The 20,213-nt window shown below is 35.7% G+C and overlaps 3 protein-coding genes and 1 pseudogene across 8 annotated transcripts; 3 read left to right on the forward strand and 1 right to left on the reverse strand.

Moving 5' to 3' along the window:
- Window positions 1-416: 416 nt before the first annotated feature.
- Window positions 417-4,840, reverse strand: LOC105170138 (ethylene-responsive transcription factor-like protein At4g13040). 5 transcript variants are annotated; one of them, XM_011090769.3, is made up of 7 exons: window positions 4,425-4,840; window positions 3,107-3,166; window positions 2,807-2,937; window positions 2,023-2,107; window positions 1,203-1,377; window positions 988-1,109; window positions 417-889 (listed from the first exon to the last, which is right to left on the reverse strand). In XM_011090769.3, the coding sequence occupies exons 2-7, from the start codon at window positions 3,147-3,149 to the stop codon at window positions 774-776; spliced, it is 672 nt and encodes a 223-aa protein (XP_011089071.1). In that variant the 5' UTR covers window positions 3,150-3,166; window positions 4,425-4,840; the 3' UTR covers window positions 417-773. The 5 variants fall into 5 exon arrangements, with proteins under 5 accessions (XP_011089071.1, XP_011089072.1, XP_011089073.1 ...); XM_011090770.3 differs by having other exon boundaries at window positions 4,464-4,839; XM_011090771.3 differs by having other exon boundaries at window positions 3,147-3,166; window positions 4,425-4,444.
- A 5,491-nt stretch (window positions 4,841-10,331) lies between these two features.
- Window positions 10,332-11,532, forward strand: LOC105170137 (wound-induced basic protein). The gene is made up of 2 exons (XM_011090765.3): window positions 10,332-10,516; window positions 11,279-11,532. The coding sequence occupies exons 1-2, from the start codon at window positions 10,446-10,448 to the stop codon at window positions 11,349-11,351; spliced, it is 144 nt and encodes a 47-aa protein (XP_011089067.1). The 5' UTR covers window positions 10,332-10,445; the 3' UTR covers window positions 11,352-11,532.
- A 134-nt stretch (window positions 11,533-11,666) lies between these two features.
- Window positions 11,667-15,487, forward strand: LOC105170136 (acidic leucine-rich nuclear phosphoprotein 32 family B protein). Its single transcript, XM_011090764.3, has one exon. It carries the CDS (start codon window positions 14,142-14,144, stop codon window positions 15,339-15,341), a length of 1,200 nt encoding a protein of 399 aa, XP_011089066.1. The 5' UTR covers window positions 11,667-14,141; the 3' UTR covers window positions 15,342-15,487.
- Window positions 15,488-16,465: 978 nt separating this feature from the next.
- LOC105170247 (galacturonosyltransferase 8-like) lies at window positions 16,466-19,795 on the forward strand (annotated as a pseudogene). The gene is made up of 2 exons (XR_016067601.1): window positions 16,466-18,477; window positions 18,822-19,795. The product of XR_016067601.1 is annotated as a galacturonosyltransferase 8-like (transcript).
- Window positions 19,796-20,213: the final 418 nt, after the last annotated feature.

Here is a 20,213-nt window from a genome sequence, read left to right on the forward strand (position 1 = left end):
TTGAACAATCAATCATATGTCTAAACAGAGAAATCTTTCAGACAAAACTTGTGGACCGTTCAGATTTCTGATTGCAAAAATCCAAACCAAAATTGATTAATAATGGGATGCAGTGGCATGAAGGTGGTTTTGGCAAGCTACAAGGTGAAGTGGTGAAGACTGTATTATATGCACCAACCGTAACTCCAAGAATTCATCTGTCACGTGTATCTCTCCTCCCTCGATGGACTAATGAACGTCAGCCACCACCTCGCCAGCCTCTCCCACGACTTCCATCGGTACTGTTTTGCCCCTCAAGGTTCTGGGCAAGAAGAGCAGCTTCATCACGTGAATTACTATCAAATTCACACCTCAACATTTGTCTTCGGGACGTTCTTTCTTTGCAGAAATTAATGTTGTATGCAACAGAATCAAGATGGACTATAATGAAATAATTTACTTGAAAGAAATATGAACCGAGTGTGATACATCAAATAAGAATTATACCACATCAACACTATGTATGTCTGGCTGTTGCTATGGGTTAACTATCACTCATGTAGAAACATGCATTGTCACAGTAGATCCACGCTCCACTCTAGGGATGATAATGATGACATCAAATTGTGATTCATCTGTTAATGCACCACAACATGGCAATCTGCTTTCTTGCCAAGAATTCCACATGAACTGCCCTAATAGGGGCTCTTATATATACCAAGAATTGAATAAGATCTAATATGGCTGCCAGGGCTCAAATGAATGTTTCAGCCCGTGTTGGAAAAAGAGGTAAATCAAGGGGCTAATGCATCATCTTCTGAGGCTGAAAAACCATTGCGTCCTTGCTCGCCCTCCCATTCATTCTCTTCAAATTTTCTTCGTGGCACCGTCCCACTTCTTCTCTGGCTTTCTGGAGATTCAAATATAACAGTTGTGTAGACTTCTAGTAATGAAACGTCTTTTCAATATATATATATGTATGTATGTATGGGTGTGTGCATGGCTTACTCTTGTTAGTGATGGCGGAACGAGTCATAGCTAGAAACTCATCCCATTTAAACTTCCGTAATTCCTGTTTTTCCTCCTCGGATAGTTCAAAATTTGGCTCCCTTCCACACATGAACGCAGCCCTGCAGGTTTGGAAAATCTCATCTTCAGTTCTTTTATTTCTCTATAACATTTTGGAAGGAACATAAGAAGGTTTATTGTGGTTCAGATGATACCTGTCGTATAATCGGGCAGCCTCTTCTTGAGAGCCAACAGTTCCCAAATGGATCTGCTTCTTGTCGACTTTAATGGCAGCTTGCCATTTTAAATTCTTGAAATAGACACCTCGCATGACACATTGCTCTTGATTTTCCACTTGCTTCCTCCTGTGTCGCTTTCTGCGTTTGATCTCTGCAATAAGGGAACAGATATATCAGATCAAAGACAAAAACGGGAAACATATTGTATGATTCTTGCAGAATGCCAACTTAGGATATGGAAATTAGTTACTATGTATATGGAATGAAAGAGTTGAGGTACTAACACATGAGGAGGTCAGAGAAGCTCAGAGACCATCAAAATAGTTCAACTGGAAATTCTAGGCCGGATCAGCTCGGCCAAACTTACAAGCATACAAGTACATGACACTTGTCATGTAAATGTCATTTTTATAAATGCTTACCCTGTAATTGCTGACTCTGGTTTGCCGGCAATTTAGAAATTTCATCTTACTTGCCTCCTCACCTTTGGTTGTGATCATACACATGGAGATACAAATCCACACGAAAGAAAATTAAGCAATGCGTTTGTTCCATGACTAGTTAAATGGACACAATTTCCATTTTTGCTTTCGGAGGGTTGAAACACTGAACAATGGTATTTATTTAAGCATCAGTTGACACATTTCACTTTTTCAATTCATTATCCAAACAGGCACTTTATTAAATGCACGAATTGCCATATACCAATTCTGTGACATAAGCAGTTATTTTACAAAGCAAATACATGAATAGCAAACATGCACAAGAGATGATGCATGAATGAAAACGAACAAACCAGGGAATTGCTGGATTAGGTGCTCTTTTGGCGGGCTGGAAGCAGACAAGTTTGATGAGCCAGGGCCAGTTTCTGAGGTGGTTTCCTAGTCAGTGATAGAAATGGAAAACTCTAAGTCAACACAGAGCTTTGGCAGACAATATATAGGCATATCTTTAGGGTCCAAATAGAGAATGAAACTTGTAGACGGAAGATCAATGCCTATGAAACACAAAACACCAACTGGATGTAGAGAGTGGAAGAAGAATATATGAGTAATCTTCAGTTAAAATACATATAAATATATGTATATATATCAGTAATCTTGATCCTCAACAATCCTTTTAATTTTCACTTTCAGAAATGATATTTCATTATATGGAGCTTAGCAGACCTCCATTGGTCCAAATCAGACAAACCCTGATCACCAAACTTCTACAGGGATGTCCAGAGAAAGGAGTATCAAGTTAACTATTTAAGTAAAAAATCACTGTTATCAAGGGAAACATGTTGAGGTGAGGGAAAATGACAAGAAACCCTTCTTTACTTCTTTCTGCTATTAAATTAGGACTCTGATGGATATATATGCCTCCGGAACAACATTAGGGTTTCGAGTGCTTGCAGAACTCGAAATTCATCAGATACATACATAACTGGAATGTCTATGCATTACCTTAGTTCAACATTTAAACGATAAACAGTTTCATATCTGAAGCACACCAACTAGTCATGTACAAGACAAGCACAATCAACTGCACAGATAGAACTTAAAGATCCATATGAGCTTAAGTAACTCTCAGCTTACTTCGTTTGGCTTGTAATTATCATTTAAAGGCAGTGGATGAACACTGACGGATTTGGTACTCTCAGCACAGTTTTCAGGGGTGTGTCCATGCTCAAAAGCACAGGAGAGTGGAGCCAAGAAAGAACTTCTTCCTACAAAATTATGTTCAGTACCAAAGTTAGCAATCACAACAAGTAGAGCAATGACAATAAAAGAACCAGATTATCATTGTCAATTATGCAGAACAATCCATGAAGGAAATGCATATTTTTATGGTCAACTAATATAACGTCATAGTTCTAGCCCATCTTATTTGACTACCAGAGCACATTCCTAAGAGCTTGCGTCTTCGAATGCTCACCATGGCTGTTTCTGGTTCTCCTAAAAGGAACAATAGATAAGTTAGATAATGGCCTCATTAAAACACTTTAAAGGATCAGCATAAGTGCAAATAAAGGATGCATATAACAATAATAATAAGCAAGTCTATACGATCAATACTTGCAGCTATGGGTGTACAAGCCAGAGAGAGTATATTTACAAAATTGAGAGTTTTGGATGCAGATGCTCTCAAGATGATGTAACTCTTCCCCGATCCCACATAAACCCTTACCACCCTTCCTCCCACCCTTCCCAAAAAGAAGAAGAACAGAACAAAATAAAATGAAAAATAAAAACAGAACAAGAGAGCCCACTAAAGAAAAAAATCAGTAATGGTAGAAAACATACAAGTATCTCAACATTCTAACTAGGAGGAAAATCATTAATTGAAATGTCGATTTGGATGATGTCTATTCTCGTCAGCAAAGTTCTCACATCATATTACTATTGCCCTTAAAAATACGGTGGAAATCCTTAAACAATGGCATTGTCAGAGACAATGTGCAGAACAAAAATTTTTTAACTCCAACACCCTCAGAAATTGGTCACACCACCACAATAGAACCAAAGTACAAAGATAGAAATTTTACAATCCAAGAATATAGCCATTGTCTAAAACTAATATAGTAATATCCTAAACAAGGGAAGCAACCTTGCCTAGCAATTTCCCTGAACTATGACACAGTCATCAACGGTTTATCTCCAGAAGACTTCATGCATAGATAGAAGATTTAACTATCACTCCAGTCAGGAGACTCTGAGACCATAAACACCAAATCCAAACCTACACAAAGAAGCTAGAAGCCCAAGGGTGACAAAAACCTCACACCCAAACTAGCCTTACCCAATACATAAAAAGGTGGTAGAGTGACGGCCATCAGATATAATTTTTTCCTTATCAACCTAAACCGTAAAAGAATTTCATCAAATCTACATAAATGCCCAAATTCTTCATTCTTCAAGAATTGTAAGTCAACCCCATGAACCTACCACCTTTCATGGAGGCAAGAACATAAAGGGGGACAAAAAAAGCCCAAAAAGAAAAGAAAGAGAAAATCGAATAAGCTCCAAGAAACAACAATTCAAGAAAACCAAAAACCCACAACCACCAGCTCAAAAAACACAAACTTGTCATCATTCAAAGCCAATGCCAAAGCCCACATAGCAACAAGCAATTGGTTCAAGACCGCAAGTCAACCGATGCAGACAAAACAGTTTGATAACACAATAAGTTTACAAAAAAAGACATAAAACACACATCATAAGAAGCCATTACGAAGTTTTCTTGCGGCAATACCTTGAAGAAGGAAAAAAAGGGGAGCGAGAGAGAGAGAGAATAATAAAAGAAAGATAATAGTAGTAGTTGGCGGTGCGTGGAAACCGAGGCGGAAATCAAAACAAAGAAGGGAGGTGGGATGGGGTGGTTTTATTTGTGTGGATTACAAAAGGAAGATGGTAAGAATGGAAAGAGAGAGAGAAAGAGAAAGAGAGATGATTCTTCTTCTGAATAATATATAGAACCAAGTAGTTGGTGTTTTACTCACTCATGCATCTACCACCTTTTCTTTTATTTTTACTATCATAATAACAATGTCTTTTGTAATTGGGAAGGAGGGTGGTGTTGTTCTTGTTTGCCTGTTGTTGGGAGGAGAGGGAGGGAGGGAGGGAGGGAGGGAGAGAGAGAGAGAGAGGGAGAATGGAAGTTTGATGCTATTATTCTATGTACTTGTTTTTTATCTAAGAAAGATTTGATGGACAAGGTTGCCCTTAGGAAACTTTCCCATGTTATTACACATGAGCTCAACCTTCTCTAGGTATATCTTTGGAGGCAAACCAATTGACCAAAATGACCTTTTCTTATAGGTAAGTTAGCCACTCCATGTATAAATGCCCAAGTACAATTTTTCAGTAGCTGGACCTCTCTTTTTCTCTCTTCTCATAACTCCCAACTCAATTCATAATTAAATACTATAATATAATCCCTTTGATTTCAAATTTAATTTTGTTGTTTGTTAATATTTCTTGTTGGAAACATAAGTAATACTTCATTTTTATTTTTCAAAATAATTTTTTTTCATAAAAATATTTTCGTATACATTACTCATTATTCGATATTATTTTTGCATACCTAACTTTGTAATAACAAGGTAGCAATAATCAAACATTCTCTTTTTAGTGCAGCAAAATTTATGCCCCTATGAAAGAAAAAGTTGAATCTTGAGTTCTAAAAAATTTAAGGGTAAAATGCGTAAAAAGCCCATTTATTTCAATTTCATTATAAAAGAAGGCAAATGTAGGAAAACGCGAATGTATTTCAAAAGTATTTGGATTGATAGAAGTCCAAAGCTTAATGCTTGAGAGTATGATCTAAAGGCGAAATATTAAATTGTTGTAACTCTTGATTCAACAAAAAAGTTACGGGGTGATTTACATATGGACACGATCATCTTTAGGGATCACCGTTCGTCATGAAATTCCTATTGTTTCAATCATATTATATTATACCAGATTATTGCTAGTTTGATAGGGTATTTTTGGGCCGAGTTTAATATATATGCATAAAATACCCCTTTGTTGTAGTGTAATTGCAAGAACAAGATTAAAAAGAAATCTTGTTTCATTAACAAAATAACCTAGGAATTCTGTATATTTTATTAAAATCAGCACGGAAAATAATCAACAAAGTATCAGATATTGTATGCGATGTCATGAGTTAGGCTTTTGTTTTTACTTTTGATGGGTATTTGAGATCTACCTATACAGTTTGAGTTTGAGTTTGAGTTTGAGGATTAAATTAATTGCAAGGGTGGGCTCAACAACTTTGCATAGTCATAGTGTGTGCTTGTTTGTTTGGTATCATTTAATAATGTTAGATCTTTCAGTACTACCCTTTGCCATTACAACCTGGTAATGATATAGCCCTTTGCCTCAACCAATGAAATAGTCAAATAGGACCTCAAGTTTTACATTAATTTCACTTTATCCCCCTTACTTTCAAAATATAATCCATCAAGATCTCTACTTCCATTGTATAGTATTTTGATCCCTGCATAATATTTATGAATATCATATGAATCACAAGTTTTTTAATGATTTATTTTTTGCGTGATGGTAAAAATATAAGGAATATATGGTTTATATAATGTAAAATAAATCAAATCAATAACTTGGTTGGAAAAAATAATACGTAATAAAAACTTTTATGAAGCAGTGGTAGATACAATTATATCATACTAATCGCCTTTAAATGTGAAAATAACTAGCATCAAATTCCATTTTGGTACGTAATTACAACTGAATTGATGCCAATGCCTCAACTTCTTACTGCAGCTACGTACAAGTTATAGCCAAATTAGTATATATTCATTACCAATAAATTAATTTGAAAGTCCAACAAAAATCCTCATGCATGTACTCATCATGCCTTTCTTCAAATTTCACAATATAACACACACACACATATATATGTATATATATATGTCTTAGGTCACTTGTTGAAACTAATTTTTGTGTGATATATGGTAATTTATATGAAATATGTTTACAAAAGAAGCACAAAAGTGGCTAGTTTTTTTTTTTTTTTTTCTATTCATCAACGACTACTTTTATCCAATTGTTATTATTTAAAAATAATATTTTATTACAATTAACTTTATATATTATGTTTACCCTCTTGCAAGTATAAAAGTTATAACTAGAGAATGTTTTGAGTGAGGGATAAGATTAGAAGATTATGTTTTTTTCTTTTTTTTGGCTGATGTTAGTATTTTTCGTCCAAATGGTAAATTTTTAAATGGGATGTAAGTATAATTTTAAAATATTTTTGGGTCGAATTGCAATAATATGAAAATTAATAAAAAAAATATATAAAATTGATTATTTTTAAAAGTTGAGCATTTCCGCAAAAGAGGTTGATGCCCAGTTTCGGTCATATATTACGGGAAAAAGAAAACAGATGACTTAAGTTGGACGGTATAAAAGATCAATTGCTTCAAGTTAAATTCTAAAATTTACGGACCTATCTCAAACTCAATTAATTTTCATTTAACCAAACACTACCTAACTTTGATTATTTTTTAATCCTTTTTTGTTTTCTAGAACAGCTAGTCTACATCAATCCACACATACTCACTCCATTGCCAACACATTGTGTGTTAATTATTTCATAGACCCGATGTTTTGGGTCTGGATAGGGTACCGACCCAATTTTTTTTCTTCGTAATATTGTTGGATAATATTTGATATTTTTATTTAAGACAAAATAATTAAAAACACTAAATAATTTTTAAATTAAATTAAATTTCTTTCTTTTATTTTCTAATTTTACCCATAATGCATCAATAAATTCAGAATATTGAGATTAATTCATAAATAATATATCATTTGTAATACGGTTTATATAATAATCAAATGAAACTATTAAATCTACATATTTAATAGTAATCGAATTTAATATTATAAAATTTTAAAATTCAAGTTTATCACTTCAAGTCTTTAAACAAGCATTATTGTCAATCAAGATATTAAAATATACCTAGCAAGGCTAGCATGATAATATATTTATATAACTGATTATTTAATTATTTATTAATTAAAAAATATACTTAGTCGAAGAATTACACGATAAATAATGTTATGATGTCTTAGATTTTTTAGATTTATTTACTTGAATGTAGATCAATTGAAAAATAATAATTTAATTGAATTGGGTAAACAAAACGTATATTTTTTGAATCCGAATTGGATATTTAGATCCGTGGATATTGGTGGGTAGAGACCTCAATCATCCAGTTGAATTCAATATATGATAGCCGGGGAAGACTTCGCTTAGGGTTGCTAAGCTCGCTCTGACGCATCGATTTAAATTTTTTTTTCTCAGAGAGGTCTTGTGTGAGTTGAGAAATGTAGGGTTGTACGCCGGGCCATCTAAGGGAAGCGGCCCAACCCAGACCAAATATATATTTTTTTAATGAGTTTGGGCATGGATCTAAATCTAATAATATTTATTGGGTCTGAGTTTAGAATTAGGTATTAATCTATGAATTTTGATAGAATCTCACCCTATTCATTGACCCCATAAATTAAAGTGGTTAGTAAAATGCATATTTTGAGACGTTTTTACTTCTTCGACTTCATATTTATGAAGTAGCACCGGAATGAACGGTAACATTATAAATAAATCAAATCATCACATAGTTGGGTATTACTTAAATATAGATGGGTACAAGGTCATTTTCGTATTTTGCTGTGCAGGATTATGACACACGAAATATTAAATGAGAAAAAAGAAAACAAAATTATATTTTTGGCGAAGAAATAAGGGAGGGTGGGTGGGGGGAGAAATTGGTAATTTGAGTTGAAATAGGGTGATTAATAATTGAAGTACATATACATGGTGGGGTGGTAACCGGCAACTGGTTGGTGGCAGAGAGAAATAAAAACTACACCGACGACGACGACGAGACCCATTGATTGGATAGCCCGCCTGCCATGTGGATAACGTCCTCCTCAACTAGTAGCCTTTTTTCTATTTTTTGGGGGGGATATTCTTAATTTGAATCAATGATTTTTTTTTTATTTTTTTTAAAAAGAGAATTAATTAACTTATGACAATTAATAATTCTTTTATTTATGCTAATATTAAAAAAAAAAGACCATTTTCCACTCACATCAATTGATTTGTAACAGCTCAATACTAAAATTTTAAAATATCAATTATACCCTTAAATATTTGTATCGATACACTTGTTTATTTCATCCATGTTATTTATAACCAATATATTACCATATTTATCATCCACCTCTATTCATACTAATCACTTCATTCCTTATTAATTATATATTGATTTTTACTTTTAAACTTTATATTTTATCCATCTGATTATATACGTGCATATATTATGTAGCACGATAGCTTGTATAGAAGAGAATGAGTAAATATATAGTTTATTCAAGAAGCATATATTTATTGAAATGCATGAACAAACTAATAGTTATAGACTCACTTACTGAAGTCAGTGAAATATTTTAATTTCAATTAAATTTGATCAAATCTCACCTAATTATACAATTTATTGTAATATTTTTGTCATATAATTGATGATGAACTATAGTGAAATATAATATAATACAATATCCAATATGCTTTTGTCTCATTCTTTCTCTTTTTATTTAATCATAAAAGTAGGTATTTGAAAATAAACTATATTTGACTTTGTAGTCGAAATTTGGCAGATAAATTAAAAATCCAATTTTCCACATGAAAACAACATACAATATTTTGACTTGTAGCTCCACATGTTAAAAGGCTTCACTCATCTTAATTCTTGTTCAAGTCAAATAAAAGACTTGTTTATTCTCAATGCTATTATTATTTCCTTCACGCTAAAGGTAATTAAAATCGAACTTCTCATATTTTTTCAAAATGGCGCAGTCTGAACTGAAGTTCTAAAACGGTGTATGAATGTAAAGCGGTACAAGTATAACTTTTCCTAGGGTTAGTGTTGGATCACCTCGTCATGCTCAAACAATTTCTAGCAAACAAAGAGGAAAAAGATAACTGTGTAGAAATTAAGAGGGTGTTAGAATCACACACCATAAAATTCTTATTCATCGAATCAAATCAATCATATAACAAGTCTGATTGATCACTTTAAAAATTATACATCAATCACATGACCAATTTGATTAGAATTTCCTGTCACACATAATTATTTTTTGCTAGATTTTTCTAAAAAATAAAATAATAAACTTAAAAGATAAGATGTTATGAGTTTATAAACTCCTTTATAATAAGATGTCGATAAGGAGTTATTAATTTATTTCTTTTTATTCAAATATTTCAACAATTTATTTTTAAAATAAAATCTATTATCTTATAAATTTTTAAAATATATTATAAGATGAATGAATTTTAATGAAATATTTGAAATAAATTTCGTCCAACACCCTCTTAGTGTCTACTAAAATGCTGCTCAAACCACAATCTGTAAATCGTTCGGATTATTTCAAGGTTATAGGATTGTTTTTTGACCCGAGTTGGATGAGAGATTGTTTAATGGGCTGATCTAAAATATAGGCCTTGTTAGTTGGGCCATGGCCCAAAAAATATTGTAGTTGGGTTCTGAACTCCAAACTCAGCCCAATTTTTGTATCCTATAAAATCACTGTATTTCTTTCCACCCAAGCTGGGGAGATCGAAGTTGCTTAACCGGAGTGAATTAGGGCTTGAACTCTTAGAAATTAGGGCTTTTTTGCGCCGTGAAATCGATTGGCCGAAATGATTTACGATGTGAATTCTCCGCTTTTCCGGTCCTTCCTCAGCCAGAAGGGTGGCTCCTCTGACAAGAGGTACGTCTCCTCCCATTCTGGAGCTGCCTTGTTTGTTTTAAAACCTTTTTATTATCTAGTTTTTCCTTGCGATCATTTGTCTGTCGTGGGCTCCGTTTGTTTTTCGATGATTCTCGAATTTTGCTGCTGAAAAAGCAGCTGTTTGGGCTTTCCGGAGGCACATCCATGTCTTAAAGAGAGGATTTCGATGTTTATGCAGTTCCTTTTCGAGCTCAAAAGTGGAAACTGCTGGTTGTTAAATGCATAAGTTTTGTTGTTTGTTGATCATTTGCTAATTTGTCTGAACAAGTGTCGCTGCATACATAAACAATGGCTAATACAAGCTCTTTACGGTTATTTAGGGCTTGCATATTGTACTCTGCTTTACTGTTTTAGAAACGTGGCATAGCTATGGAGAGATGGTAAGATAGTTTATCCTTCTTGGGTTGTTGAAAAAAGGCGGTTTGATCGATTTTCTCATTTTTCTCATGCAAATTAGCCTTCTTTTCAAGTAACCACATGCGCTTGACAGACAACGCCTTTTGCTTTGTTATGGCGTTTGTTCTTCTGATTGTTGCATGTGACTATATTTTGGGAGACCACTAATTCAATCTTGATTAGTTGTTGTATATTCTCATTCAGAAAAAAACATATATGCATCCAGCGGTCATGATTGAGAGGAATAACTTGTGAAAATTTATTAGTTGGCGATATTTATTTCTCTGTTTGATTCTATGTGTTTTATTTTCCTTTTGTTCTTCTTACTTGTGGATATAAATCCAGGAAAGCCGAGGAGCAGAAGCCAAAGGAACAGAAGCCAAAGGCAAATGAAAATAAACCTATTATGACAGAGTAAATGGGCCCCTGATGGAAGCTTTAGCTAGGCTCAGGTTTCCTGAAGGTTATTTGAAGTGTCAACTAAGAAACTGTTTTAAATATTACGATTGTTGGTGGTGAAACTTGAACCTTGATTTTGTTAGTGTATGTAATCCTGAGTTGATTTGATAAGTAAAGCTTTTGTTTCATGACAAAAGAAAGTGTCTTCTGAAAAGTTTTTCATGGTCAATACATGATGCACTTGTGTCCTCTTTTTTCTTTTCAGAAACTTGAAATTTGGTTATCTTCCTTTCCGAGGAATCATGAAGGACTCTTAAGGCAGGGAATTTATTTGTTTTCTGTTTTTCTTGTGGGTTTGGGGTGTTGGGGCTGGGATTGGGTTTTGGGCAGGTGGGGCTCGGTTGACTTGCGCTGGACACTGTTACAGTGTTACGTGCACTGACTTGGAAGCATGATAGCTCTTTCATATATCTAGTGTTAGTTGCAGGAACTTGCCTGGTAATTGGTTAAACTTAAACTCTCCACCACCCAACCATTTTTTACTATAGAAAGGGTATCAGTTATAGATGAACTTCCCATACCTAGTGAATGATCAGCTCTTGCAGTGTTATAAGCTGGTAGTTGGCATTTAGCATTTTGAGATTTGTATATGCTGCAATTGGTTAAGAATCAACTACTAATTAAGCTGCTTGATGTCAGATTTGCTGCTGCTGGTTCTGATGACTGTTTGCATCCATCAAAGTAACTGGGACATATTTATCATTGTCTCAGCTATTGTGTTCATTCATAAACTGTTACAGAAAAATACATTCAATTTTTTTTTTTCCTTGGAGCATCCAAGTGTTGATATTCAATCCTAAAATTAAATTTTACCGTCAAGTGACTCAGTTCTGTAAAGTCTATCTGATGACATATATGCTTTATCTAGCAGAAGGGAACAACAAACAGGGAATTGATTGTATTATTTGCTCTCCACTTTGTGTGCAGTTAAAGTCATGAATCATGCATTCTTTTGCTATCTTTTTTGAGGTAGGAAGAATCACTTTATGCTTTCACATGTGAAACTTTGACTTACCTGAGAAAATGTGTGGGTTCACAGTATATACGCTTCCAAGATTATGTATCATAAAAATGGTAACAGCAGACACTGGGGGTCCCCATATTAGAAAAAGCAGGGGAGGTTGCAAAATAGGGTGGGCATGGATGGTATGCAATGGAGTAGTAATTGAGTGGTTTCCCATGTGAAGTGAAGTCCCTTTTCAAACCCAAAAACCCTTTAGAATTCACCATCAATCAACCTCCTATCTTATGTTCTTTCCATTATTTAGATGACTCTTATTCAGGTTATCTTTATGGGGTCCAAGACCATGCGACTCTTAAACAGTCATAACTCAATATATGAAATATTGTGAATCTCTAAATACCTGGTGTTTCGAAACCTCCGTAGAATGAATCAGAAGTCGGCTACCAAATTATTATGGTTATTCATATATAATGGATTTACTGACATGAAATACTGTAAATGTTTGGATTCGTGGAGTTTCAATACTTCCTAATAATGATATTAGCCTTTCATTCTAATAAAAAGTAGCTACTTCTATGCATTTCTTTGTTGTCGGATGCAAATAGTACCATAGCATATAATTGGGATCCAGCCAAATCACATCTCTAATGTTTGTAATGTCATAATGTAATGAGCATATGTGGTATAAGATTACTTTATTGTAATATTCATCACTCTCTTGCATTTTCATTGCCAGAAATAACCTGAACCATATTAGTCAAATTTGCCTTTACATGCACAATGTGGCTAATGAATTGTCATGGTGTGATCACAACATATATTATATAATCCTAATTACAAACATGCAATGGAGTGGTGTGGTGTGGTACAAATATGTGACACCCGAGCATTTTGTTTTTTAATGCTAAAAGTGCTAGTAGAAGAGAAGAGAAGAGGATGCCTGAAAGTGCATCATAATCGAAAAAAGCTCAAAGTTTCCCATTGTTTACTTTGGCCATGTCATACATGTCTATGTTTGTTAGGCTTACTCATGAACAAAAGCTTATAATTATTCATATATTGAAGAAATGTTTGCAATAATTTTAGAAAATCGTTTTTCAACTTCTAGCTTTAAAATAATAATAATAGTAATTTTAAAGTGTTGGGATGTTAGGTTTTATTCTGGAGCTGCTAAAACAAGTTTTGAGATGCTTTTCGAGTGCATGACATTACCCGAATAGCAAATGGAATCCTATCTGATTATTAATCAGTAGTTCAAACATTTTATTATAACATTATATTGCATCTCCAATTCAATTAATACGTACACATCATGTGCATTAGATAAATATTTTACTAATATACAAAATACATGAATATTTTTCTTTTGAGATTAAATACATGAATATTATTTAAGTGGGTATGTATATGGTAAATGAAGCATAATATAAACACCATTTTACAAAGGAAAAGTAGAAATTAGGTGTGTAATAATTACATATATGACATAGACATAAAAAGGCAAAATAGGGTGGTTAGCAGAAAAGCTTTTAACAAAGGAAACAACCCCTTTTTTCCCTCATCCAATTTTCACTCGTTAGTTAAGACTCTCTCTCTCTCTCTCATATCAACAATCTCTCCCCCCCCCCCCCCCCTCCCCCTTTATTCACGCCGCATTCACTCACTCTCCTACTCCCGAACCAACAAAGAATCTTCTTCTTCTTCTTCATCTCCTTCTTCTTCCTCCCATCTCTTTACCATCTTCCATTTTTCTATTCCTCTCTCTCCTCTTTCTCTCTCTAGGAAATGTCTGAGCTGTGTTGTACTCCCAAGTCCCATTTTTCTACTCTCATCATTTCTGACTTGGCTCTCCTCTGCTCCTTCATTCTCTCCCATCCTCTCTACTTCTCCTACTTCATTTTCTTCTCACCTTACATCCTCAAACTCATCTCCTTTCTCTCCCCTCTTCTCGCCACCACTTTTCTTCTTTCTCTCGCCTTTCTTACTGTTCTTGTTCACGACAACTTCTCCACTGCTCTCGAGAGATCGCTGGGGTCCAAGAAAGATTGTGAGAATGAGGAGTTTCAGTGTTTTGAGGATCTTGGCATGTACCAAGTTCTGTTTGGCTCGTCCATGGATGTTGTAGAGGAAAGCCCACTTGAGGAAAAATCAATGGGAGACAGTGTGGTTGAGGGATCAGAGGGTGGTGATAAGGTAGAAATAAATACTTGTGATGTTGCAAGGGAAGAGAAGAGATTGGAGAATTTCTTGAAGATACTGGATGAGTTTGAGCGAATGGCGTCCAATGTGGAAGAGAGGAAAAAAGTCGAGCCATCAAAGAGCACGAAAATCGATAAATTCGTGGAAAAGAGAAACGGATCCGAGGCGATATGTGGTAGTAAAATAAATTTCGATGCTACGAAAGTCGATGGTAGCGACTCCATTAGTGGCGGCAAAGAGCACATTACTCCCATGGTGAAGGCGCATTCTCAGAGGGTCACGAGTCCCAAGTTCGATCGTGCTGCGGATGAGGAAAACGACAGCGAGAACAAGTTGAAAACGGAGAGTTCTCGGACGTTGGACCATTGCAGTCTTGGGAGCTACGGGTCCATGAGGAAGGAAAAGGAATGGAAGAGGACATTGGCATGCAAGTTGTTCGAGGAGCGGCACAATGTGGACGGGGGCGATGGGATGGACTCGTTGTGGGAGGCGTATGAATTGGATTCCAAGAACAAGGCGATGAACAATGTCAATAGGAAGAAAAACAAGAACAAGAACAAGAACAAGAAGGAAGAAATTGTGGAAATGTATACCGAGGAGGAAGAAGAAGAGGTTGATGGGCAGCTATGTTGCTTGCAGGCCCTGAAATTGTCGGCAGGGAAGATGAATTTGGGGATGGGAAGGCCTAATCTTGTCAAGATCACAAAGGCCATTAAAGGGATTGGATGGTTGCATCATGTCACCAAGCATAGCAAGAAGGTGCATAACAATGGAGATAGATACTAGCTACTAGCTTAATTATTACCCTGCAGAGCAAAACCAAAAAAAAAAAAAAATAGAAGAGAAAAATCTGTATTTTGTTTTTCAAGAACTTTGCTGTAAGAGGTAAATATTTACTAGTTGTGTATGTTTTTCCATGGTTTCAAGATTTACCTACAGGCTGCTGCTTATTTACAGTTTATTACCTGATGAATGAATTTGCAAGAAATCTCATCTCATCTCATGCATGCTTGACAATACTGAGCCACAGGTCTTCCTTGTGTGTATCCTATCCCTTTGAAATCATCCTTACACCATCAGTTTATCTTATACTACTACTATAAGTTAAAAGGGTTTATAGGATTCCTTTTGCCTAAGGGTAATTCCATGTCCAGGGCTTCAACCCATGATTACCTCATTTGGACCTAATTCAGGGAATTTTGTCCATCAATAATAAATGTGTAAGAGACAAACCGATCATCTTTGTTATATATTTTCTTTTTCTTGGCATTTAATTCTTTTGTACAGATCGAAACTCTACTTCACATCTTCATTATTAACTTTATGTTTTATTCTGCATCTCATTTAATTGAATTACGCCAATTGATGTACGTTGCAAATAGATTTTATATACAAAGTTGGTGTCATGAAGTAACATGCAATACCAGAATGTGGAGTGGATGGGTTCCTCAAACTTTGTGATCATCAAGCTTGGGCTTAGGTTTTGTATTTCTGAATATGGGCTGGACCAAGTTCGGCTGAAAATTTGGACCTGAAATTTTCTGGCCTAGTTTCGGAACCCCAACAGATTCTTTTCATTTTACGATAATGAGTTTGACAAATTCTGGTGTAGTATACCTTGAAAATAGACTTTTAATTGTCTTCAAACTAAGAGAAAGTGGAAGCTTGGGAAGAATTCAAATTGGTTTGATACGATGAAAATTAATTATAAGATAAATGTAATATATTTATTATATAATTAGAAAAAATAATTAATTACAGGTTACGCACTCACAAAATCTACTGAACATGAAAACACAAAGAAAGGGACGTATTTACACATCTCCTGAATTCTGTCTAACCCAACGTAAAAACGGCTGATTATTTACACAATCTTATTGATAAACCCAATTAAGAAACCAATTAATCATTAATTATCGGAGTTAAAATACACTACCAACTCCTCACATCAACAGCCAACACCCACCGACATCAACATCGTCCCTCGCTCCTGTGTTTGTATATACGAGACATGTCGTGGCCTCTGCTTTACGTAAAACACACTTGCAGCACCCAGTTGCTGAAAATTCATAAACGCCTCATCGCATGATATCCTTCCCCTCGCGTATCCAAAAATCTCCCGACTCCCACTCTAACTCACTCACGCAGTGTTTAGCGGAGGAAATGGCTTTGAATTGTGGTCGAGTGTGCAGGAATGCTCGTCTGACGGGTCGGGTTATCGGGCATCCTATGCGGCGCTCCATGTTCACTTTCAGATTCTTCGCCGGCTTTCTGACCATCGCCTTTTGTGTTTTCGTCGCAGTCTGGTTTCTCTTTCCTTACTCCAACTCCGACGATGTCAACTTCGTAAGTCTTGACGAATATTTCTTTCTTTGTTTCTCAGTCTTTTTTGCTTTTGTCGTTGCTGTAGGAGTGTCTGAGGTATGTGTGAAGTTTGATGCATACACCTGTTGCTTGTAGTTTTTTTATTATAGTATTGTATATGAATGCTTGCAGAAGCTTTTTATGTTTTTGGAGATGCATATACGGTAACATAAATGACATTCAGTTCGGTTTGCTTTTGTATTATTTGCTGCGGTTGATGTTGTATTAATAATAAATTTTGATATTGTGGTTTTAGGTTTGCTTGCTTGCATTTGATGTTAATGTCTCTGCTTTGCCTCACAAAAGGAAAATGCTTACCTTTTCTTTTCTTTCTTGTATGTGATTTTAGGGTTTTCCTCTTAATGCTTATGGATCGAAGTCGTCATTTTACCGGAGATCAATGATAAGGTCCTGAAACAAGCAGACATCACAGAAACGTGGCTTTAGGCGTACGCTTCCTATGCGCGCAAACTCAAGCTTGAGAACTCGAAACTCCTTAGGATTTTCACTGAGCTCTCTCAAAATTACACTGATTTGATCTCCAATTATGAGGATTTACTTGATTCTGGCGCGTGTTCAATTGATGATTCTGTGCTCAGAGCGCTTGAGAAGGGGATGAAGGAACAAATTAAGCTCATGCGGAACATGATTTCTGAGGCAAAAGAATCCTTTCATAATCAGTTGAAAATCCATAAGTTGAAAGATACTATATTTGGGTTGAATGAACAGTTAAAAAAAGCGAAAAAGCAAGGAGCTTTCTAGAGCTTGATTGCTGCAAAGTCAATTCCCAAGAACTTGCATTGCTTAGCTTTGAGATTGATGGGGGAGCGAATTGCACATCCTGAGAAGCATGCGGATGAAGGAAATTCCCCAAAGCCTGAGATTGAGGATCCAAAGCTTTATCATTATGCAATTTTCTCGGATAATATGATTGCTGCTTCTGTTGTGGTGAAATCTGCTGTGAAAAACATGAGAGCCATGGAAGCATGTGTTCCATGTCGTAACCGTAAGATGAATCTTGTAGCAATGCAAGTGATGTTCAAGATGAAGGACTATCGTGGAGCTCATATTGAAGTTAAGGCTGTGGAGGATTATAAATTCCTGAACTCTTCTTATGTTCCTGTGCTGAAACAGAAAGAGTCAGTCAGTTTACAGCACTTTTACTTTGAGAATAAGCTTGAGAATGCAACGAAGGACACAACAAATTTGAAGTACAGGAACCCCAAGTATCTGTCAAATACTGAACCATCTAAGATTCTATTTGCCAGAAATGTACCCAAAGTTGCACAAGATTTTGTTTTTGGATGATGATATAGTGGTTCAAAGAGATTTGACTGGGTTTTGGAAGACAGATATGGATGGAAAGGTAAACGGGGCTGTAGAGACATGTTTTGGATCATTTCATCGGTATGCAAGATATATGAATTTCTCTCATCCCCTGATCAAAGCCGGATTCAGTCCCGAAGCATGTGCATGGGCTTATGGGATGAATTTCTTTGATTTGGACGCTTGGAGGAGAGAGAAGTGCACTGAAGAGTACCACTACTGGCAAACTTTGGTAAGACTAAATCAATACCAATACAAGGAATATTTGTTTTGTTCTTCACTTTGGAATTTAGCCATTCTTCCGCGTCTGTAGGATTGTTACTACAAATGCACTCAAGCAAGTTAAGGTGCTTGAGTGTCTTTGACCTTGCCAATTTTACTTCTTCAAGCACGAGATTTCATAAACTTAAGGAACCTGATATTATCTCTAATCTATGCTCCCTATATTAAAACTGCTGCAGAACACTTGTAGAGTACATCTTTTTCACTCGTTTATATCCTATTATTTCTGAACTTATCTTTGGTAGCTTACACATTTTCTCCATACTAATTCTTGTGAAGCTATATCTTTTGCAGAATGAGAATCGGACATTATGGGAATTAGGGACTTTGCTTGCTGGTCTCATCACATATTACTCCACAACAAAGCCACTAGAGAAGTCCTGGCATGTTTTGGGGCTTGAATATAATCCTAGCATAAGCATGAATGAGATAAAGAATGCTTCGGTCATACGTGTCGATGGGAATATGAAGCCATGGCTTGATATCGCAATTGCCAAGTTCCGTCCATTTTGGACTAAGTAGATCGACTATGGAAATGAGTATGTACAGAGCTGCAATTTCGGTCTATAAAGTTGGTACCTGTGCTCGCAGGATCATCCAAGTTAATTCTGCATAGTGTCGGAGATTCTCCCTGCTCCTTACACAAACATTAGCCACCCGTCTGACAGAAAAACTTAGGGCAGTCACCCTTAGATAGCGTCGATTTAGTAATTAGTATACACATCTGATCGTAGTTAAGTTCACAATGCTGATTTTTACATTGTTATTTATAGGCCAAAACTTCATTTGTTGGATATTAATTTTCATTATCAATTAAAACTCTAATGATCCCTCCCTATTTGCGTGTGATTTTCTGGACAAACTTGCTTCTGGTAACATATGTGCATCATGCTCGGTGTTCTACTCCGCTGTCTATAGTTGGATCATGCATCATCACACGGATCACCATGGAGGCATATCACTTGACGTGGCTATTGGCGCATGACTCCAAGAAATCTCTTTTAACTCACAGAACATCTCTATGCCGTGACACAGATCTAAACCAATTCTTTGTTCAGTCGCGACATGAGCGATTGTACGCTTTGGGAAACATTTCAGTTTGTAATATTTACTTCTATACTCCGGAAAACATAAAGTTGTTAGGTTTAGTTGATGGTGCAGAATCCATCCTATCTCATGCACTCTGGAAGTCCAAATATCGTCAAGTTATATGCCAGTTAAGCCGTATTTAAATCGCAACAGTGGAGTTGAAAAAATAGTAAGAAGCGTTTGTTTAAATAATAACAATATGAGGCGTTTTAAAATATACCCGAGACATTTTCAATATGATACACGGAGCACAAACCCTGCAATTTGTTTCAGCGACTTCAAACAGATAGAGCGATACTTCTTAGTTCGACCCTTTGGCACGGCAAGCTCGTGTGCCATAACACCATCCACACTAGTGGATAAACTGCTTATAAGAAAACATTCCACAAATACAGTCACCCCCAACAAATGTGTTGTCTTTCCTCAATCTCCAACTTCAATCTAGACACTACAATTCTCTAGCCTTTCAGAGTGCCTCATGAGTCATAGACCTCCGAGATCTCCTTTCCCTTCTAACAATAAAAAACACAAGAATTATATGCTCTGTTGCAGCAGCTGACAACATCGCCAAACTGGCCTGCAGCAGCTGCTCACTCA

This window comes from Sesamum indicum, linkage group LG9 (genome assembly GCF_026168435.1).
Source record: "Sesamum indicum cultivar Baizhima isolate 11 linkage group LG9, ASM2616843v1, whole genome shotgun sequence".
NCBI lineage: Eukaryota > Viridiplantae > Streptophyta > Magnoliopsida > Lamiales > Pedaliaceae > Sesamum > Sesamum indicum.